General features: G+C 38.4%; 1 protein-coding gene across 3 annotated transcripts in view; it reads right to left on the reverse strand.

The window, feature by feature from the left end:
• myh10 (myosin, heavy chain 10, non-muscle) overlaps positions 1-22,184 on the reverse strand; it is a 46,019-nt gene extending 23,835 nt beyond the window's left edge. For 2 of the 3 annotated variants that reach the window (XM_056749701.1, XM_056749699.1), the window contains exons 1-6: positions 22,011-22,184; positions 20,537-20,911; positions 16,235-16,391; positions 3,031-3,058; positions 1,672-1,774; positions 1,044-1,073 (exon numbers count right to left, since the gene is read on the reverse strand). In XM_056749701.1, the coding sequence (XP_056605679.1) occupies positions 1,044-1,073; positions 1,672-1,774; positions 3,031-3,058; positions 16,235-16,391; positions 20,537-20,890 (672 nt within the window). In that variant the 5' untranslated portion in view covers positions 20,891-20,911; positions 22,011-22,184. The remainder of the gene's footprint in view (positions 1-1,043; positions 1,074-1,671; positions 1,775-3,030; positions 3,059-16,234; positions 16,392-20,536; positions 20,912-22,010) is intronic. The other variant, XM_056749702.1, reaches the window with a different exon arrangement.
• Between the last annotated feature and the right edge of the window lie 429 nt (positions 22,185-22,613).

Below are 22,613 nucleotides of genomic sequence, written 5' to 3' on the forward strand. Positions count from 1 at the left end.
AATAGACAAATTCAACTGCTTCCTCGGTTACCGCATGATTTTAAATTTTATACTAAAGAAACGCATTGCCCTAATATGTCCACTGTATTACTTTAAACAATGTTGTTTTATAGAGACAGTCCCAATTATTTTGTAGTGGACACAAACGCTGTCAAAAGTGCTCAACTCGTATTAAACTCAGAGACGTTCATAGACAAAGGTCGGTTTGGGAATGTTGGGAATTTCATGCACAGTTTATGAGCAGGACATTGTCTCTGCTGGTTTAGGATGTTGCAGGAGCCGTTTCTCTTTGTGTTTGGGCTGTAACTGATCTGCCAAGTGTCAACACAACAGATATGATTACATTAACCCGCTAAAGATTCACCCAGTTTACCTAAAGGCTTCAATAAATAACAGAACTGATGGCCAAACCTGTAAAGCTTAAAGGGATATTTAACAGGCAAAACGTTCCTGTGACAAACGCATTATTTTCCGTTTTGTTCCAATAGGAAGTCGTCTCCTCTGCGCGGGAGATCCTGTCACCGTCATTTGCTGGAAAAACAAGCCTCAGGTTCATGCGCAGCAAAGGGGCATTGGAAGCTAGACATCAACGTTAATATCACTGTAAATATGGATATTTCCCTAAAACAAACTCATCGATTCGCTTAAAAAGACCTTTGATAAGACCACAGAGCAGTTCTTTGATGGATGGATGCACTTTTTGGAGCTTCAAAAAGTCGTCGCCCATTCACTCCCATTCTACCACTTGGAAACAATATGATACATGGTATTATAACCCCGACTGCATTATTCTTCAAGAAGAAAGTCATATTCAATCAGGATGTCTTGAGGGTGAGTAAAACAATTATATTGCCTGTGAAATATCCCTTTAAAAAACAATAGATCACCATGCTTTTGTTTCACGATACTATTGTTTCACGCTTTTCAAGAAACAGTTACTATAAAGTGGTGTGTTTCTCCATATTGGTTTAATTTGTGTTAATACAGCAGGTTAGTTTTGCATGCACAAGCAGAGCAGGTAGAAAAAGCTTAAAAGAACTTGCCTGGAGTTTGACAGCTTTAGGCGATTCTGGCTGTTTGTATGTAATAAACAAAGATAAAATGTTAAAAAGGCATCAGTGGCCACACTCTCAAAGTATGCCTTTAGCGATCAAGGATGATCAATGACTGCAGCATATTTACAATAACAAATTCTTAATGTTTACGGAAAATCCACATCAATTGTAATCTGATCATTTCTGAATATAGGCCCATCTGTGTGAATAGCACATCGTAAGAACCAGCGGTGGACGAGGTATTACTGGATGACAGTCTATAGACATTACCAGCAATGACATACAAGTGCATGTTATCCATGTTAATTCAGTTAAAAAACTATTCTTCAAGAAAAGCACCCTGATGTCATTTCATCACTTTTGTCTTTGTAAAAATAGCAGTAAATTATGAGAGCTTCTACTGTCAATGCATTATTGATAAGTTGGAACAATAGGTGCACTCATGTACAGTATGTGAATGGCATTTGTGATTGATCGATAATTTCACCCAAATAGATTTCAACTAGTAAGCCCTTGTAAAACGTGGTGTGACGCCCTATTTATAAGATGGCAAATCCAACAAATAGTCCAAATGAACAATAGAAATCAGAGGATGTCCGAGAGAAAAGGAACTCACTGGAATGTTGTGGTCTTTCCTTCCTTTGTGAGAGGATGCGACATGAGCCAGGTACTGGATGACTTTTTTGGTGTTTTCCGTCTTTCCAGCACCTGATTCTCCTCTGTGAGAGACAATTTAAAGTTAAAGCGAACGTTATAAGCATGAGTCAAAGGGAAGTGTGAAAAATACCTTTTGAAAAACATTTAGATACAATACTTTTTGCATCCATTTCACAAGCTGAATAAACCTACAGGCTTCACATCATGCATCATGCATCTAATAACTTTCTTCGGTTTGTTTTTCTAGCTGTACTTTCAGTGCCTGACAGATGTTACACGATACAGCAGTTTCATTATGCCATTGTTAATAAAATTCTCATGGAAAATTATTAGAATGGTGTTTCAATAACACAATGAAATAGATGAGACTTACTATCGTATTTCCATCTATCACATTTTTCCTGCAATGCATTTGTTAGTTTGATTCATATGTTCTTTCCATTTATACCAAAATGGAAAAGTTCTTTTGAAAGAAACAAATCCAGATGATTTCCACAAAGTCCTGTAAAGTCATTAACCTAAAACTAATATTATTCAATGAAACATAAGACCAGGACCTCATGCAAGAAGTGTTCACGTCAAATAAGGAATTGTTAAAGAAAATGAAGTCAATTATTTATCAAGACAGCTTGGATTAGTTTAGAGGTACTAAAATCTCTTTCCTAAATCTGTTAATACTTAATAAACTCAGATTGCATTACTGTAATGACAAATGATTTTTTTTCCAATGCAAAAAATGAAATGGGCCTAAAATAATTCCTCTAATAACTCCCATGCATTTCTCAAATAAGTGGGTGATGTCAGTATCAGGTTGCTTGCTTGTCGGCTTTCTGCTCGTCTTTACGCTGTTGAGAGAGAGATTCCCTAACCCGGCATTCCAGCCATATGGACAAATGGCTTCATTTTCATAAGCCGGGCGTGCAGATCGGTATGTACTCTAGCGGAGTCAGAAGGTCGGGGAGGTTGTAATTGAGAGTAGATGTTAAAAGCCAAAGGTTCTGTTTACTTATTTATAATGCGCTAAACAGATAATTCAGACAATATCTCCAGATAAGTTCTTACAGACTGACTGAGAGCGCTTTCTGCGGGTCTGACTCAGATCAGAAGTGCTCTACATACCCAACAACTGCAGCTGCTGACATTTAATGATACATGAAATGATACATGACTCATGCTTGTACATGACTCTCTAACGCATGAATCCAGAAAAGCCAACTTCCAAAACTTCAGTGCAACCTTAGTGACATCACATCACCTCAGTACAGGCTGACTGATGTAAGCAGTGAAAGCTGAAAGTGATGATTTAACGGTTACTCACGTGCAAAGAATTGATTGGTCCTCACGATCTGTAAAAAGAAAGACGGAGAGAAAATTGGTCAGCGTTTTTAGTTTACCAAAGCTTTTAATTCAAATCAATATCCTTTAATAAGACATGAACAACTGAACAAACCTTAAAGAAACAATAAAGTTGTTTTTATTTGCATGAAGGGCTTGGTCGTATTACAGGACATTGGATTTTTAATAAACCATTGGTTCTGAAACTGGGGGTCCTAAGTGCGTATACGCATTTAGCCCAGTTGCTCTCAACTGTGCCCGAGAGCGATTGTCCCTCCTCCCCACTCCCCACTGGCTTGAGCTCACATTGTCCTTTACCATCGGCACCTGAGCACGCTTTCATCATAACGATGTGACTGCTTTGAAGCAAATCTAAACAAAGCGATCTCTCTCAGTACAACAGAATCATCATAATGTTCAGTTTGTGGCATATAGTGTGTGTTTAACTTCATGTGCACGCTGCACAGACCGATCCGCTAATGATATCACTAGCTGCGTTTACACGGACCAATGTGATCCGATTAAATGTCCAATCCGAATGAAAACGCTCCATAAAAACACGTCAATCAGATTAAAAATGTCCAAACCGATTGAAATTTCAGTCGGATTGTAAGGGGTGGTCTATGCCGTTTGTAATCCGCTAGATAGGACAGGTCAACACTTGATCAGATTAAAGGCTGGATGTCCGATTTCCGAATTACGCTCGTTTAGACCAAGTCGGGCCGATTACAAAAACAACCTTGTAGCCAATCAGCAGTAAGGATGGACATTAGTCGAGCCGAGCGCTGACGAAAGCAAAAGATGGGGGTAGGGGTGTGTTTGTTTTGGTGATTTGAACATCAATCAGATCACTTAATTTATCTTTCATGTGAACACTACATTCAGATTGCATAATCTGATTAAATTCAATCCGATGTGTCCATGTAAACGTTACTATTGTCATTCGAGAGCGATATGAGAGTAACTGGCTCATTGTGCTTTCAAATCACCCCGCGTACATTATTATCGTAAAGCCTATCGTTACACACAAAGCGAATCACCCTACACATAGGGAGGCTTACATGAAAAGGTTTGAGAACCACTGTTATACACAATTGTATACTATGACTATGGTTTTGTCTAGCATTAAGTCTTAAGAAAAAAATTCAGCTTGGAACAGGAAAAATGTAAACCGGGTCCAGCATAAAATTGATGTGTTGGCCTGCAACACGGGCAAGAAAACCATCTGTGAAACTCGTTTGCACATCTCATTTTTATTCAAAGCAGTTTTCCGTAAGCCCGTCACCCTCCTGCAAATCTCACTTCATAAACGGGCTGAACCGCCACACAACGGTACGATTTCAGAACTTTAAAAGTCAAGTATTTCACCAACGTTCTGAAGCAGCCAAACAGATTTTTCTACCTCTGCAAGGGGAAGATAAGGATTTCAAAACACCATGACACAACTTTTAAAATGGCACACATTTATACATTTACTTATGATTTGGGTTTTAATTTAAAGGTCAGTATATCGGAAGCCTGCTTCACTGTCAACCAAACAAAATGTGATTTCCTTAACTTGGAAGGACACAAATTCAATACACATTTGTTTTTCAACAAAACATGCAGATGAAAAAAAGAATAAAAATAAAAGGTTAGAAGCATCACCAGACAACTACACTTACACTAAGCACTGAATACAGAGGCTAAGCATAGTTTTGTGATAAAGTGTCTGTAATTTCAATAAAACAGCTAAATAAATGAACACTTGGAGTTCCTTGCAAAAGAAAAACAGAGACCTGTGGGTTAGGCACAATAAACAGATCATTAATGATGGCGGCTAGAAGTCTGACAGTAACAGTAAGAAAATTTACACTCAAAGGCAGAGAAAGTGTTACAGAAGTGATGGCTCTAGCACCTTTGCTGACTTGCTTTGAAGAATATGAATTTAATAAAGTCAGGTTTATTTATAAAGCACTGCCATTACAATTCATAATCTCTCTTTACAAATCCACTCGATGACAAAGCACAAAAATCATCATTCTGTGCCTCCGGGTAAAACAACCTCTGACAGAGTATGTTTTCAGTGCAGACATCGATCTCTGTAGCTTCTGCTCAGTTGAATCACACTGTGATGTCTGTGGACTGCAGGTAATTATGTTTTAAGTACGAGACTAGGGCCAATACCGGCCACAATTTCAGGACACACTGGCCCCAGGTCAGGTCTTATTTGGATCCGGAGAGACAGCGCAAGCCGCATCTGAATGAACATAGATCAGCAGACTTTATTCAATACCTAACGTCCTGCGGTATCCTCCACGCACAGGAAAATGAATTTAATAAGCTCAAAATAAATGACGAAGATGCATATACACAAACGCCTACGATGTTCCAGTATGATTAACAACAAAGGAAATGTATCCAATTAAACCTCACAGAAAAGTATTCATTTGTATGATATCACTTTTAATTCTCACTTGAACGCCGTATCTGGAAACCTGGGAGTACCCAGCACACAAACGCACACTTGGAAATGATCCAAATGATGACTAAGTGGTGTCTCAGCTCCCAAATCTGTAGCAGCAGAATGTAGCTAATGATGCAGATACATGACGTTGTGGTGTGTTAAACTTTTGTTCCAGCATTATCAGACTGCTGTTGAGTGAAGTTCCTCGTTCAAATGTAGACATCTGCATGTCTGCTAGAGCTAATTAGAATTAGACAAGACACATTTGCCAAACCCTGTCCTAAAAACAGACATATTTATTTTTAAAGCTGCATTACACTTAAAAGATAGAGATCGTTAAAGTCCCATTGCATTTGAATATGTTGTCACTTTAAACTCACCTTGAAGCAATAAAATAGCAACTCGGTGAAGTTGAGATTTGCGCTGCGTCCGAAATCAGATACTGTGACAGTACGTACTGAATTTGAGTACCTAGCTATCTGCCATTAAAACAGAACTCTCTATATAGTATGAGTGGGGATAGTATGAATACATTTCGAACATACCGTGTCCGCCATGTTTTATGGTCATGTTACGAATTAACAACAACCTATACGTAGCACTGATTAAAACATAATTTAGTCAGGAGAAATTTATTTATTGGCACTTACATTAAAAATGGCTATATTATAATAAGCTATATTTATTTGATTTACTTTTGAAATTTAACCCGTTGCTCAGCTCCCTAGGCATTATGGGATAGAGAAGGGTCCATCCGATCCACACTCACGAATCTCTGCGGAAGTAGTAGACCATCAGGGTATTTCTCGCCTACTTTTTTTGGCATAGTGAGGTTTTGGACATACTATTCATGACTCTATACTATTTCACCTACTATATTGTATGGAAGAAGGCGATTTTGGACACAGCATTGCTCAACTTTATGTAAATGATGAGCAGCAGAGCTCACATCATCCATTACTCGCTGTTGGGTTTGTTTATAAATGTTTCAAGGACAACCAAAGTGGGGAACGCCTTCTTACGACCCCGTAGCGAAAAACTGGCGACAAAGTCACTGTCCTTACCTCCATACAATCACATGAGCTCAGACCAATGATTATAGGTACCTAGATTCCTTATTCGATGTGTGAGCAGCTTGTGTTGCAGAAGCAGACTTTTGCTTTAAATTGTTGTTCTGGTTGAGCAGTCAGAATTACGTTTGGTTCCATAAATAACTTAAACCCTCAGAAGACAGAGAATTCATGAAATTCTTTAAAAGTAGTCAGGCTGTTTAAAATGACAAAACCAATTTATGTCTCACAGGGATCAAAAGAAATCTTTTACGCAGTCTTCTAATGAGACACAGGGGCATCTGACCGAGTCCACCAATGAGAACAGAGGATGTCTAAAGTTAAAATAGTGCTGACTGTTTTCCTGTTCTGGCAGCAGGAGGTCAGGGTAGTCTGGGATGGAGTGGATTTACAGCTGGGCTGATCTTCGGCCCAGGGTTTCCTCCAACTAGCCTTGCTTAACTAACTAGTATTCAAACCCAGAGACCCAGCCCTTACCTCAGAGAGAACGCTATTTCCATAAAAGGAAACTCATAATACTGCAAAAATGGTTCATGTAAAAGACGGACAGTCACAATAAAACTCCATGTGCCTTACGCACGAGTTAACAGGAAAAGGACGCTGGAACGATGATGTAACAAGTAGCACTAGGAAACTGTGCATGGTCGAAAGGGCTCCAAAAACAATGTTTCAGAAAAAAAGTTCAGAGCTCAGGTTACTGGAAGCAGATCCCAGGGAGGAGGCCTCTCCCATGAGAATCTCACATAGGCTTCCTTTTTATGGCAAACACCGTGACTCTGGATGTTCATGAGCCTATCTGTCTCGGATGCAGACTTGGCAGCCGAGGATCGTGAAGAATGGCCTCTCCTATCAGCACAGCTGCAGACATGGTAAGGATATAATCAAGCGACGAAAGGGCTCTTGACTTTTTACTGCGTCCTTTGTGAAGACCTTAGCAACTCTTCTGACTAATAATACACTGATCACAGAGATGCCAGTGAAAGCATAAAGACATCATTTAGGCACATATCGAGCTAACTGGATTGTGTGGATACAATAATTACGCTATCAAATGGCTCTCACAAGAAAGTATTCAAACACCTGCTATCTTCATGAGACAATATTCTGTTTTTTTTTATCCAAACTTTAAAATGGAGCATAACAATTCTAGCATGATCTATTTTTATAAGTTACTCAAATAGGAAAAAATTGCTAAATGAGCAAATTTTATAATTACACACGTGACAGATAAGCACACGTGACGTGCTGGCACAGAGTAGGTAGGCAGTGTCTTGACCGCTCGATGAATAGAATGAAATATCGTATCGTAAAATATCCCCATCACTCTACAATGTGTATTGTAATATACTTGAATGCTTTTTAAATGTGTATTTTTGATGTGCGACAGCAGTTTGCACGAATTCTGTGAAATCGCCCATATACGCTTAATATCAGGCTACGTGTCATACACCAACACCCTCACCACCATGAGCTTCAGTTCCCAAAATCTCCCTCTGTACCCCTCAGCTGGCCCACCCTACCCCCTTCTACTGGATTAACCTACGATAGAGCACATTCCTCAAATACCAGACCACATCACTGCCAAACACCAGAGAGTGGAGACGGCATAGAGGGTAAAAACCTTACAATGGTAGGGCTACATTTACTTTCCCTCAGTATAATGGGATGCATAAACATTCATTAAACCTCAAGTGCGTGTGCCAGAGCAAGAAAACAAACCTGTGAGCTTCTGGACAAACAAAAACAGCAAAAAACAACTTTCTTTAGAACTGAATCCAAAAACAAATGGGTAATTTTTAAATAACAGGACTGTAATGTGACATCACAAAAGTTTAACGTTTCTGCAATTTGAATTTAGAATTACATGGAAAGAAATACTTCCAAAAACAGAATCTGGTTCTTGAGGCATGTGATGAAACGCACATATGGCAAATAGTCACAAGACATGTGAGAGCCAATAAGATTTGACGTTATTGATCATCCGCCTTATTTGAATTTAACACGTTTATATGAAATGTTGACATTGATAATCCTCAATGTATTGACTCAATTTATCTTTTTGTAATTCGGAGTACTTTAAATAATGTATGCATGTTTTTTTTTGGAAACTTTGCCATGTTGACACCCACATATGAAGATAGCAAGACAGAATTTGTTTTCAGATTCAAGAACTGAAGAAAGTAAGTCGTATACATCCGTGACGGCACTAGGGTGCATAAACTCTCGTATTTGGGTGAACTTTTCTGTTAAAAAAGGTCAGAATAATAAGGTTAGTATATTGCGCCTGCAAGTCAACATATAACAGAATCCAGTGGTGGACAGTAACGAAGTAAATGTAATTCGTTACTGTACTTAAGTAGTTTTTTTGTGTATCTGTACTTTACTCAAGTACTTCAATTTTTTTGAGACTTTTACTTTAACTCCACTACATTTCAAAGTCAAATATCTTACTTTTTACTCTACTACATTTTCAAAATCAGTCGTTCCTTTTTATTTATAAGTCAGTAAAAACTTAACTGGTAAAACGAGCCACCAATCACAGAACATCGCGCGCTTTATTTTGAACTTGTATTGTTTTGCCCCCGTTTTCACCTTGGTCACGTTATCTACTTAGCGCGAAAATACGATTAAACACATCAGATTCAGTGCAACTGTCTGCAACAACACATAACATTTCGACTGGCAATATCTTTAGTGAAATCATGGAAGAAACTGCAGAATCTAACCTTGCTCAAAACCCATCGTTTAAAAGAAGAACGAGTCTTTCATTTTTAAGTGCCTTCTCTGCCTGCCTCGGTCCTGTACAATTTCTTCATACAAGAATTCTCCTTCCAATAAGGGAACACATAGAGGTAAGCCATTTTAATTTCACTCATTTAAAATAAAGAGATATACATCTAACAGTAGCTTGCAGAACACATTTTGGTTAAAATATAGACTGTTACGCTACCATGAACATTGTACACGTCGTCAGACAAGTAAACTTAGCTGTTTCAGCTTATTTCATATTTGAATTTGAAACTTTTCAAGCTGAGTGCTCTGATATTGTGAAATGGGAATCAATCGAATTTATCATTTTATGTTGGAATTTAAATTAGTTATATTTTGACTAGGCTGCACCGATTCAATTCACATTTATTTGTATTAGCGTTTTTCACAATACATATAGTTTCAAAGCAGCTTGAATTTACATAAATATTTTGAGTGATCTGTTATGAGAGGTGACTGTCTAAGTTATCTAAATGTACAGTTTTAAGATAATACAAATCATGCTGTTATAGCTAACATCATGTATTCATTTAAAGAAGGAAACAATGAGCTAATTAAAGTAATTATTACAAGTTGGGAACACAATGATTATATTATAAGAAAATTTTGCATTGGTGCATGTATAATGCTAAAACAGTTGACTGTTGGAGTGGATTGCTCCTTATTAACAGGTATTGTTATTTTCTAAAGCTTCTAAAGACTGATCTAACTAAGCCTATGCTGAAAATAATATACTCTGTATATACTCTGTATTTCTTATGACATGCTAAAAGAAAAGCACATAAAATATATTATATTAATTTTTTTAATAAAAATTATAGTACTTGGGCGTGAGTGAATGAGTGAGTGTGTGTGCCCTGCGATGGGTTGGCACTCCATCCAGGGTGTATCCTGCCTTGATGCCCGATGACTCCTGAGATAGGCGCAGGCTCCCCGTGACCCGAGGTAGTTCGGATAAGCGGTAGAAAATGGATGGATGGATGGATGGATAGTACTTGGATACTTCAGTACATTTGAAGGCAAATACTTTTGTACTTTTACTCAAGTAAAAGTTTAAAGACAGCACTTCTACTTTTACTTGAGTAATATTTTTCCTTGGGTATCTCTACTTTTACTCAAGTACATGGTTTGTGTACTTCGTCCACCACTGACAGAATCAAGTTACATGAGCTCATAGATGCCAAAGTAATCTGGCTCGAGTGAATCATTTGTATGAAGTGCAGTACAAAAGCACAAAGCAACAAGAGGACAGCAACAAGCGTTCTTAACAGAAGAAAAGAGCGTCCCATCTGCTGCAACTGTTCGCCGCAGGAATTTAGCATGCAGCTGTTTGACTCGATGAGCCATTCCGTCGTGCACTGAGAAATGACTCAGATGCACCTCTGCTGCACCAATCATCATCACCTTGGGATTCATTAAGTCATAACCACACCACTGCCAGCATCAGTAGAAATAATCTACAGCTGGATTCACTCATAGACAAGAGATAAAATACGCTCTCTTAAAGCTAAAAAGCTAAGAATAACTCATCTGCTTTGTTACAGGGTCAGCTCACAGAGGCATTATGGGCTGTTGTAGCCATGCTGTGTAGGAAGCCAGTTTTTGCCTCATCCCATGTGGAAACAACAAGTACAAAGATATTACAGACGATTTTAAAGTCTACACTTACATAAAATAAGATGATTTGTTCAAGTTATAACTAAGAAAACAGGTACCAAAACATTTCTGAGCTCCCTTTGGAATGCGCGAGACTAATCGACTAGTCGTTTAATTGGTAAAGTCCTACTAGTCGACATTGAAAACAACAAAAAATTACACAAAATCTTAATTGAAATGACTTTCATTTTAATGTTTCGTTTAAAAAACGTTTAAATTGCATACTAAAACAATATGTTTGATAAAATAAAAAAGTGCATCAGGAACGAAATGTATTGATTTTAGGTCAAATCTTGCATCCGATTTCTTTGTGCCAACTTCAGGAAGCTCAGAAATGCCCACTTGAAAGACGAGATGTGGGGGTGTTCTGAAGGAGGAAAACGGGTAGGTTTTAAGCTAACTATGTCATATCAAAGATGCATAATAATAATTTCACTGGAGCCATGCGTAACCATACTGTATTGGGTAATTGACGCAATGCAGAAAATGCGGACGGAAGCGTGGAATGCTGGCATAAAACGAAAAAGTAGATAATGATCTAAAGCTACATACAGTTATGTAAATATAATATCAATATTTTTTTATTTGAAATGCATGAAAGACGGATTGACTTTATTTGATGGCAGAATGAGCTGTAAATGCGGTGAATGCATCTTGAGCATACTCAATAAAACTGAGATGAAAATGTCTCCGCTTCTAGATTCACAGAACTTTGAAATGTCCTTTATTATAATGTTTATCCCAAAAAGTGCTTGAACAAACATGATCGCTTAGCACTGTTATCTGTGTGCCTTTGCAGAGTTTGCGCAGATTCTTCAGATGGAGTCATTGTTCACAAACATTGAGCCGACTTTCATCTGAGCATAATGCTTGCATTTCCTCAACAAGAACATAATATAGTTAACATCATAACCACATGCGGACTGGAGTGTTTAGCCTATGTTCTATAAATGAGCTATAATGGGCAGTATGCTTTATTAGCTGCTTTTTCATTCGCTTTGTGCGAGATAAAATGCTTTCTGTAGCTTGTTCTGTACATTTTTGTCCATTGCTTTCTATTTGCATTGTTTACACAAATTGTTTTGCTTTATAAAAGATAAAAACATGATATAATGTCGGCTATCTTGTTTGTTGATAGGCTATAGGTCTACCCTAATTACAACTTGTAGGCTACTTAAATTGCGACAATTAAAAATAGCAATGTTTTTTCATTAAACATCATTTAAATAAACAAATAATGAAACATTCGTTTTTGAATTGAAAAATGAATTGTTGTCAAATATTTTAAGCTTCATGATAGACTCACTTTTACAAAAAAATCATGTAATTTGATTACAAAAATTGTATTGAACTTTTAGAGTCTGAAAAAACAGGAGACTGAGAAAATAAAATGGATTTTGTATAGGCTAGATATTTTAGTCTTTAAAATGTATTAAATAGGCCCTAAGCAAAGTTTTTGGACCGCCTTCTGGGCCCTTATTCGTTTTAGACTAGTCGACTACAAGGTGACAAAACCTTTGTTTAAACAAGTTTTAAATTAGTCGTAGCGCACATCCCTAATGGTGACCATTATCTAGAAAAGATGGAGATCTACGTACAGTATACATTCAACAGGGCACAGGATGGATGATGTTCTGGCTGCATAGACCACAACAAAGTTCAAAAGGACAGAATCATAAAACTCATTACGCATCTATTGGTAACAGGTGGGACAAAAACATCCAAACCCTGTTACTATCTTATCACATGGAAAGGTACATGGCATAAATGCTGTTGTTGAAAGACTGAAAATCTATCTGCAAATGGTGCGAAGCAAAATAATTTTACCCAACAGCTTTGGTCGCTATGCATTTTATAGTATTGCTCATTAGCTCTGCAACATCCCAACATGTTTGGGAATCAAATGCAATTCAAGTGTGAACCACTAACTATGTGTCAAGAAAAGTTGCTGCCTACATCTAATCACCTAAAAGGTTCTCTCTCTGAATGCTTGTATATGTTACCCCAGAAGGCAGCTGCTTATGTAGGCAGTACCCAGTGATTCAGCTCACTAGATTTAGAAACAGAGCCAATGCATTCTTTATTTGGATATTTCTATCAAAGCAACAACCGCTTTACCATTTGAAGGGAAGAAAACAACAGAGCAATGTCTCATCACTCTATAAATCAGAAATCTCTGTCGTTTTGGAATTCTTTGCCATCTCCAGACTCCAGCAATGGGATTCTGGTGTATTATCTTGGCAATCAGACTGTTATAATAGGGCGCAAGCCTTGATTTGTTGGGATCCATGCTTTAAAAGATACTCAATGGAAACACTTAAAAATCCAAATATAGAAAAATCAATTCAATGATTAACTGATAAGTTAGCGGAGTTCTCATTTCAGCAAGGCTGAAACTGAAGTACGCCTCTATGCAGGGTAAGCGCGACTGCAAGATTGCCATTTTGAATGCTGTAATTATATGTTTCGGATAAAACTTTCCTGTCAGTGACTGAGTTTAGATTTCATAGCTTCCATATGACTTGTAGGGATCAGTGGCACTGGCATTCCTGGCTTCCAGCGAAGAGGGTCTCCATGGGTTTACTGTCTAAGTAATTTATAAAAATGTTTTAAAGTGAACTTCCAAACATCTCAATGTGGTTATTATTGTCCCTAGGAAAGAGAGATTATGGCTAGTATCTGTCAGATTAATAAAAGACAGATGTGCATGAGTGTACAGCTGTGCAACTCTATCTCTGGGGATGTTATAAAATGTACCTTTGTGAGAGTTATATCCCAGTTAACCTTAAAATCTGCATGTCAGACAAACTTATGAAACATTCCGCTTTGATAAGACCAGACATCCCTCAGTGACTCGGTCAATGAAATGACATAAATTACCAGCAAAATATCTGGACAAAATATCTGCAAAATATCATATCGGATTTTGAAACGTCTTTTTGATGTTGAAGGCTTACATCTAAACACCTGAATATAGTTTTCTTGACAAATACAGATATCTATGTGTAAATCATGTCATAAAATTTAAAAATAAAAACATGGATGATACGGCCCAAATAATAAAGGGAAAGCAGACAGGTACCCAGCATATGAGGGCATATGATCTATAATCTAGCCTGGCTGCTTCAAAGACAATATAAAATCTTTGTAAAGGGTAAATTCATCCCAAAATCTAATTTGTGTGAATTTTTACCCACCCACAAGACGTTAAACATGTTTACGTAGACCCGCCATCTTAGGAGCACAAATAAAGATATTTATAGAATATATTGATTAAAGTTGTTATTTTGGTTTGTGTTTCGAAATAAAGCATTCTCGTCGCTTCAAAGAAAATTATTTAGCCACTATGAGCGGATGGACCAATTTAACGATGTCTTTAGTACGTTTCTGGTCCTTGACAACAACTAGAAGCATTATGTGTATTAGGAGGCCTGGAAATCTCCCGGATGTCCCCTAAATATCTTTATTTGTGCTCCAAAGACGGCGGGAGATCTCAAAACATGTTTAAAGTCCTGTGGTTGAGTAAAAAAAAAAAAAAAATTGCACAAATTAGATTTTGGGATGAATTTTCCCTTTAACTGTCTCAATTCAAGTCAGTGTAGCACTCAGTATCACATCTTAAGATCAAGGCATGGCAAGCAACTGTATAGAAACTATTTAAACAGAAGGGTAGAGGGACTTGCAACCACAAATGTGGTTGCTTGGTTCCACTGCCTTAATCTATCCAGATCTCAAGATTTCGGCACGTGCAGCATTATTGGGGGTGTTTACTCCAGAGGCCGACACCAGGATCTGTGTTTCCCGGCCACACTTGACCCAGCACGTCACAGATTTTACCACCCCCCCACCACCATTCTCACACAAAGGCATCATTGTACCCCGCAATGCAGGTCAGCCTCTCATCCCCGGACTGGGAAGGGCCTGGTTCCCCAAGCCTTTGACAGATCTGGACAACTGGCTTGTTCTTATTCCATGTGAAAGAGTCAGCTTCACTAGAGAATTTAACGTTGCATTAATGCTTCACCGCTCACTAACCTACTTGCATCACTTTTGATATCGGAGTTTAGGTGATGAAACACAGTTCAACAACTTTAATTACGAAAAACATTTTTGTTAGATAAAAACATACACATTATACTAAAGCTAACACCAGATACTTATTCGATATCACATCATATCACAAACTTAACAAGTGCATTTAATGTTTGTCCTAATTTCATTAGCTGATTACTGATTAAACTCTTATAAAGAATGTTAAATGCATTACATTACAGTACATTAAATCGAGGGCTTAAAGCTTACATTAATTCTGATGGAACACAACAGACATCTCTGCCAGTCTCCACATCCTAATGTTGCCCCAACTGTCCCACATTTACTAAGAGAAGTCATAAAGATTATGACAGCAGTTGAAAGCAGAACAAAATTATGGGCTTCTTCTCACCTTTTAATTTCAACCCTAACCAATCTGCCTTACTGAGAAGAGAACCAGTAAGAAAACACTCACAGGAAGTGGTCTTAAAAAGCTTCATTTGTCTGTCAGGAAGAGCAATGGGGGTAATTTAGCAATTATTCTGCTGTGATAGAGAGAGCCTTAGTATTCACTGCCAACAACTTTGAAATACTTTTGCTTAACAAATGCTTTATTGTCTATTAATTTTGAAGGTGCACCCAAAAGTAGTCTAGAAGAGTCTAGTTAAATATAGCCAAAACATGTCCCATGTGAAAATTATATATCTTAGTTATCTTTTCCTTTGCACTCTGCGTATATGGAAAGCTCCATAGCTGGGGCAAAAAAAAAACCCAATCCCAATGCAGTGTAACAAGGCAAACGCAGTGTCTCTTTTTCTTTTTCTAGGCTTATCCAAGCATTCCAGTTGTGGTGAAGAAATCAATTTATCTCATGAGATGGAAACCAAACTGAAACATGATGCTCTTGGAAATAGTGACCATTCCATGCAGTCTACGTCACATTACGCTAAGAACCACAAAGCACAGCCAACAAAAGTTGACACATGGTTTTCTAGATGATCAACTCCAACTTTTTCAAGACTTTACCTTATGTAAGATAGCATTTGCAATAGATTTAGTAAACATAATTTTTATTTTTGGTCACTTTTCATTCATCTCGAAAACTAGGAATGCAAAATAACGTAGCCAAAGACTTTGAGCCAAACTGTTATTTCTGTAACAGAAAGCCACAGGGACAATCCAACAGATGTGGTATTTTATATGTACCGTCTTACCTTGAAGCATGCATCTGTAGGCCGATTCAGAAATGGCGTAGATATGAGGTGGCATTTCGTGCCTTTTCTTGCCCCTGTACATCTCAATGATGTTCTCGGAGTATATCGGGAGGTTTTTGTAAGGGTTTATGACCACACAGAAGAGCCCTGAGTATGTCTGCAGACAAACAGAGACACAAACAATAAGGGAAACAATTGTTACATTACAATACCAAAAGTAAAAGTATGTATTGTTTTAAAGTATGTATTAATTAAAAAGGTTAACACTGCAAATGAGTGTACAAAACTGTCTCCAGCTAATGCATGGTTACTAATGCATAATGATCCGAGGACGGGCAAATAAAATCACATTCTCAGGTGAAATAATGCTACTGATCATCATGATAATATTGACATTTTCATTGTATACAGAACACACACAATTTCCAGAATAAAACAGCACAGGTATTTATTTTAATGCTGGCATCCTTTCATTGACATTTCAGAAGTCCTACAGTAAGCATGCACTACATTATACAGAGGAAACGAACCCTGTCCTTCAGGTTGTTTTACATAAGAGCCTAAATTTAGTACCACTTGTTTGTTTAAATGTGTTTGTACACTGCTGTGCGACCCAGACACTGGGTGAAGAGGCAAATCAGGAGTGGGGTAATCCCTGTCTGCTAAAGGGGGTCTTTCCATTGGCTGAGCTTGTGTTTATGAGTGTGTAAAATCTATGAGTGTAGAGGAGTACTGGGGGTTCTCTAAGGACAAATCTGTCCACATCCCACTCCCAACTAGACAACACCATCCTGCCAAACATGACCATAGATGATCAGAACAATAGGCCTGGGAACTGGTCAACTTAAAAAAATATATATATTTGTTTAAAAAATCGTCAGTTTACCTGTTTAAGGACAACATGTTTATTCCCCTTATTTTTGAATGCAAAGTAAACGATCTGACTAGTTCCTTTATGTCTTGACACTTCTGTTTTATTAGCTGACCGGTGAATAACAATGGAAGTGGTGTCGCGTGAGGAAGCTCAATACACCATTTAAACAGCTCTTGTAAATATTTTTAACAAGTGAGGTGTATTACACAGTTGGAGGATGAAGTAGCCTGATCAAATGAAGATATATTAAATTATTTCCTATTTTCTATCGAAGTTGATGGGTCTTCGATTCGCAGCTATAAGAACACAGAGACGTGACTTTACCAGTACATGCACAGTGATAAAGTCGGTCAAAATTTGTAAACGACCGACCACGAATTAGTATTTTTAAAATCAGATGTGAATTCCAGTCAATGTGGAGGAAACATTCCTGGATCCTTTAAATTAATTATTGAAAATGTAATGTAAAGACAGGGCAAGTCCCAGGAACTTAGTCATATAGCTGCGATCCTCTGGCAGGCAAGTTAGGTTTGCTTCAGCCTATTAAGTTTTTTGTACCGGCTATTATAGCAACCTCTAACTGCACAGATTAAGCATTACCTTTGGGTTCCATAATAAATATTAACAAGCCAGTCAAAACAGCAGATTTGTCTCACTCGCAATACAAGTGCCATTAGCTTTAGCCGGCTCAACAGAAGTCTAAATACAAACAGCACAAAGATGGCGGCGCCCACATTTATGACAAAAATGAGATAAATATGTATATAGATAAATCTACCTGTAGCTCAGCTAGCACACCATTTTTAGGAACACACATACTGATAAAATGTACAGCTTAAAGCGCGTCAGTCACTTTGAACAGAAGCATCTACCAAAATATATAAAAATAAAGTAAGTGTAAGATTATTTGATCCATCACGATTATAAAGTGAATGGCGTAGGGCCAAAAACGTTTGGCCAATCATTGTCCTCCGAGCTGATGGGTTTTGATTATGTTGCTTATGAAGTTTGTGGTACTTTATGTATAACATCGTTGCCCTGCGTCTAGCATGAACTATGCTACATATAATCCCATTTTAAAGCTATTGTTTACGCTAGCTGTTTTCGCTATTGTAGCAATTTTATGTACTTTGTACTATAACATATTCTCACTGGTGAATGAGACATGATTGAATGTGTTCATGTTTTTTTGGGGAGGCGTGGCTTTGGACGGCGATTCCTATGGAGGGTGGGATCGTGATTTCAGTGCTAGCAGGCTAAAGTTAGCATCTTACCAAATCATCTATACTGCCTTTAATTTGCTTTCAGAGTTCCATCTTAACCCTCAATGAGTGTTCCTCACCTCTAAAGACAGAGGAAGTCTGCATATACTCAATATACAATGATTTCATCTCCAGCAAAAAAGTCTGAATACGCCACCATTGCACAGTTTAATTCACCTAAGACTGGACAATATCAATGTTAAATCAACCATAAAGAGAAAGTGCTGGAACTTCATCCAGTGTCTGTCATCTCCTATCATGCTGTCCAAGAACAGAGGGTTGTGGGAAAGCACAGAGGAATGCAGCAACGCTGCCCACACAGCAGATATAAGAGCACATACCACACCAGCCCGATGTATGGCCACAATCTACACACACAGAATATATCTCATCTGTTTATACATAAAGCTGTGCTTCCACTTTGTTTTAATACAGGCTGTTTTTCTTTTAAACACTAGGTTTAGATGCTAATGGCCGGTACTAATGAGGAAAACAGAAATATTGCTCAATGAAAGGAGAATGCTGATTATGGGGTTGTGACGGTGTTATCAACAGGCAGTCTGCGTCTTGACATCCAGCAGATTTTGGAAGCCAATTGAAACTCATACCATGCCAAAAACAAGGGCCTGTTATAAAACTTCATGCTTTTACTAGGCCGAGCATGGGCAGGGCTGTAGTGTACAGTGGGACATATGCTATGAATAACACTGTCTGTGCGAAGAATAAATTTGCCAGTGTAGCACACATTCTATGTAGTTTTGCTCATGATATAGGCAAGTTTGACCTAGTGTTTGTTTGTGATGTAAATCAATGGTGCACTGCTATTCTAGTTGTTTTTGCGTTTACAGCTTCTTGCACTAAGATCATATTGAGAGCCCTGTGGTTTCTGAGATGTGGAAAGCGGAGGCGGCATCCAGATTTTTTAATATGTCACCTGTTTTTTTGCGTGAATGAGCTTCGCAGTTTAACGCATTACTAAACGTGTGTGGCACCTGAGCATTGGTCTGCATCTCTGTATGAGGACCTGAACACATGAAATCCATCGCCAGAGCTGATATGAGAGTTTATTTCATTAGCATTTCACTGTTAGAGAAAAGTTATATGTTATATCATCAGCAACACACCCTTTGCAACGACCCGTCAAAATAAAAGTCTGATTAACATTCAGATTAAAAACACAATTGTATTATAACCTTTACTATAGTAAATTGTAGTATTACAGTACTAAACTGGTAAACTACATGAACACTAGAGTATAATTGCTCTTATTTACTATAGTAAGATTAAAAAAATGAGAAATTCTACTGCAGTTTACAATAGGACATAATATAATAGTAAACTAAAGTATGTGGACAAATATATATTTCTGGTAAAAATATATGGAAAATAAAGATTTAAGAAAAATTAAAACAGAAAATGTATGGCTATTTATGTGATAAACTTCATGCAAATATATTTTTGTGTATATATATATATTTCTATTATTAAAGACGTTTTAGACTTGTGCTACAACTGTTTAGCCTATGCTATAAAACTTTAAACCTCTGTACCACTAACGCTACATGCAAAAAACGTACAGTAGAGCTCTGATGGGCCGCCACAGCTAATTACTGTAGTCTATAGGGGAGGGCACACGACAGCTACATAACAGAGGCTTTATAAAACTAGATCTATGAAGCATGAAGGTACATTTAGGACGCAATCTGACAGTGTTGTACACAGCTAAAGGATCTGAACTGCTCCGAGTGACCTTCAGTCGTGATGATCATGTTTGCAGACTACCTGAAATAGCTTAAAATAATGACAAATGGGATGTTAACCTGAAACAACTTTTTCACCATGGTTCTAAACGTGCTATTGGCTTGACTCTCTTTAGCCAGTAAACCTCTTCTAAAAAAAACTGGGAAATGACAAGTGGCCCCTCTCATTGAGATTCCATAATGACCTCATGGAATCTCTTGGCCTGCCGTTCTACCTGTTTTGACCACTAAAAGTCCTAAGTTTCTTTATCTTGGTATGTGCTATAAACTGGGTCAAGACCACAAAACGTCTACTGTTGTTAAACAGTAGGAATGTAAGGACAGTAGTATCGATTACACTCCGCTAAGCACTTATACAACAAAACATACCAGAATGTCATCTCCAAAATAAAAAAATGACACTTACATATATGAGCCCAGAGTAGTAGCGGTCCTTCAGGTTGTATAACACAGAGGCTTCGTTCAAGCAGGTGAGCTCCGCCATATCCTCCACTTTGCTGAACTTGGGTGGGTTCATCTTCTGGATGTCATCTTTGTTCACCACGGCCTTCTTGCCGTTTTCCGCCAGCTCAACGAGTACCTCTTCCCCTCGCTCCTCGCGGATGCTGGCTGCCTCGAAGCCATGGCGCTCAGAAGGCACCCACACCAATTTCTTGGCCGTCCAGTCTGCCTGGGATGCTGGGTTGTAGACCACGGCCCGATCCACAAAGAGGTACCGCTCAGGGTCCTCTTGCCCACTCCGCTGTGCCATCTCCGGCATGAGGAACTAAAAATCGGCCACCTGGAAAAAGACAAGTTGGTGATGGAACAGCAAGGATTCATTTTGAGTATATCTGACATGACAGCCCTGGCCTGAGGGATATAAAGGGTCTAACGTTTCTTATTTTACACATTTTAGTCACAACTACTACACATGACAGTACAGAAAAAGCACTATATTAGTTATAGAGCACTATAAATCTGAACTATGATAAAAACAAAGTTCTCGTCCTCTTTATTATAACATTGTTTAACTTTGTTATGTTGATAAGATACGTTAGGGCGTATTTTAAATGCACATATTATATCACATAACACCTATTTAATAGGTGATGGATAATGGAATATCACCAACACGTAGATAAAATAAGATGAAATTTGCTGAAAGAAGCAACTTATTAGTTAATATGAGTTATCTGTTACTTGTTTCTCATTGGCCATCGCACTAATGTTGGTGGCATTCACAAAAACATTAACCCATTAAAGAAGTAAACAGATTATCGTCTATTTATTGTAAACTACAACTGGACTGATAGTTTTGTAAATCTCACAGAGACCTAAAAATAAGATAATCGGGCCAAAAAATGGGTCATTGCTGCAATTCCACAGACGAGGGCCGTTAAATGTGGTGAGAATCCACAGTAAAGCTCAGTCCTTGAGAAATTCATTCAATGATAAACTCCCTCACAGCCATCTTTCCTCACGACCCCAGCGACTCGACTGACGTAAAATCCCACATATTACCGAGAATAACAACCAGGCGACCGTTATCTGAGGCACTGGCTGAAGTTCTTTCTGCGGCCGTTAGTTAGCCGCCTAGCGCGTGCTCATTCCGCGCGCACGCGCCTCCTCAGTCACTCACCACCACCATCATCTCTCGTTAGACGGCCTGACGAGGCGTGTAAACGATAAATAAGTGTATTAGGAAGCATACGGCGACCAAGGCTGCACTACGGCACCAATTCGACATTTTAAAAATGCATTTGTCCGCTTGAAATTAACCGCAGTGTCCAACTCGCTAGCGCGTGAGCACTCCCCATCCCTTGAAAAAGTATGCGAAAAATAATCCGTTATACGACAGCGGGAAAACGGGAGCGAAATGGAAAGACGCGTGAACTCACCACGGGCTGTCAGCGATGAGACGTGCGTACGTGAAGAGATGAATGGGTCGCTATCCAGCGCGTCCAGTTCTCTATAATCCAGTTATTTTGAAAGTCGGCCAAATATTCTCTTGTTTCGCCCCTGTGCGCCGATGCCGCCGTCTGCAGACCCGCTGCTCTGAACTCCTCAACCGAACGCAGCAGCACCCACCGGACACGCCCACCGTGTCCCGTATGGAGAGGCGATTGGATCGTAACGGCCCTTGACCGCAAGCTATTGGTTTGTTAACATTACACCCCAACAAAACGCGATTGTTCGTCTGCGCTTTCTCACAGCTCGAGCGGGACCCGTAGAAATCCACAGGTAGAGAAGCATAGAGCTTGAAATAAATGACAAAAGGGGGCGGGGCTTTTTTAGAACTTTTTTAATTATTTGTTATTCAAACGTTTAACATGTAGAAAACATTAAGGAATTAATTAGCATGTTGCCTGATAGACATGATTTGTGGATCACTAAACCAGTCTTGAGTGGCACGGGAACATTTTTAGTAAAAGCCAAAAATACATTTGTATGGCTCAAAATGATCGATTTTTCTTTTATGCGAAAATCATTAGGAAAATAAG

This window comes from Triplophysa dalaica, chromosome 6 (assembly GCF_015846415.1).
Source record: "Triplophysa dalaica isolate WHDGS20190420 chromosome 6, ASM1584641v1, whole genome shotgun sequence".
NCBI lineage: Eukaryota > Metazoa > Chordata > Actinopteri > Cypriniformes > Nemacheilidae > Triplophysa > Triplophysa dalaica.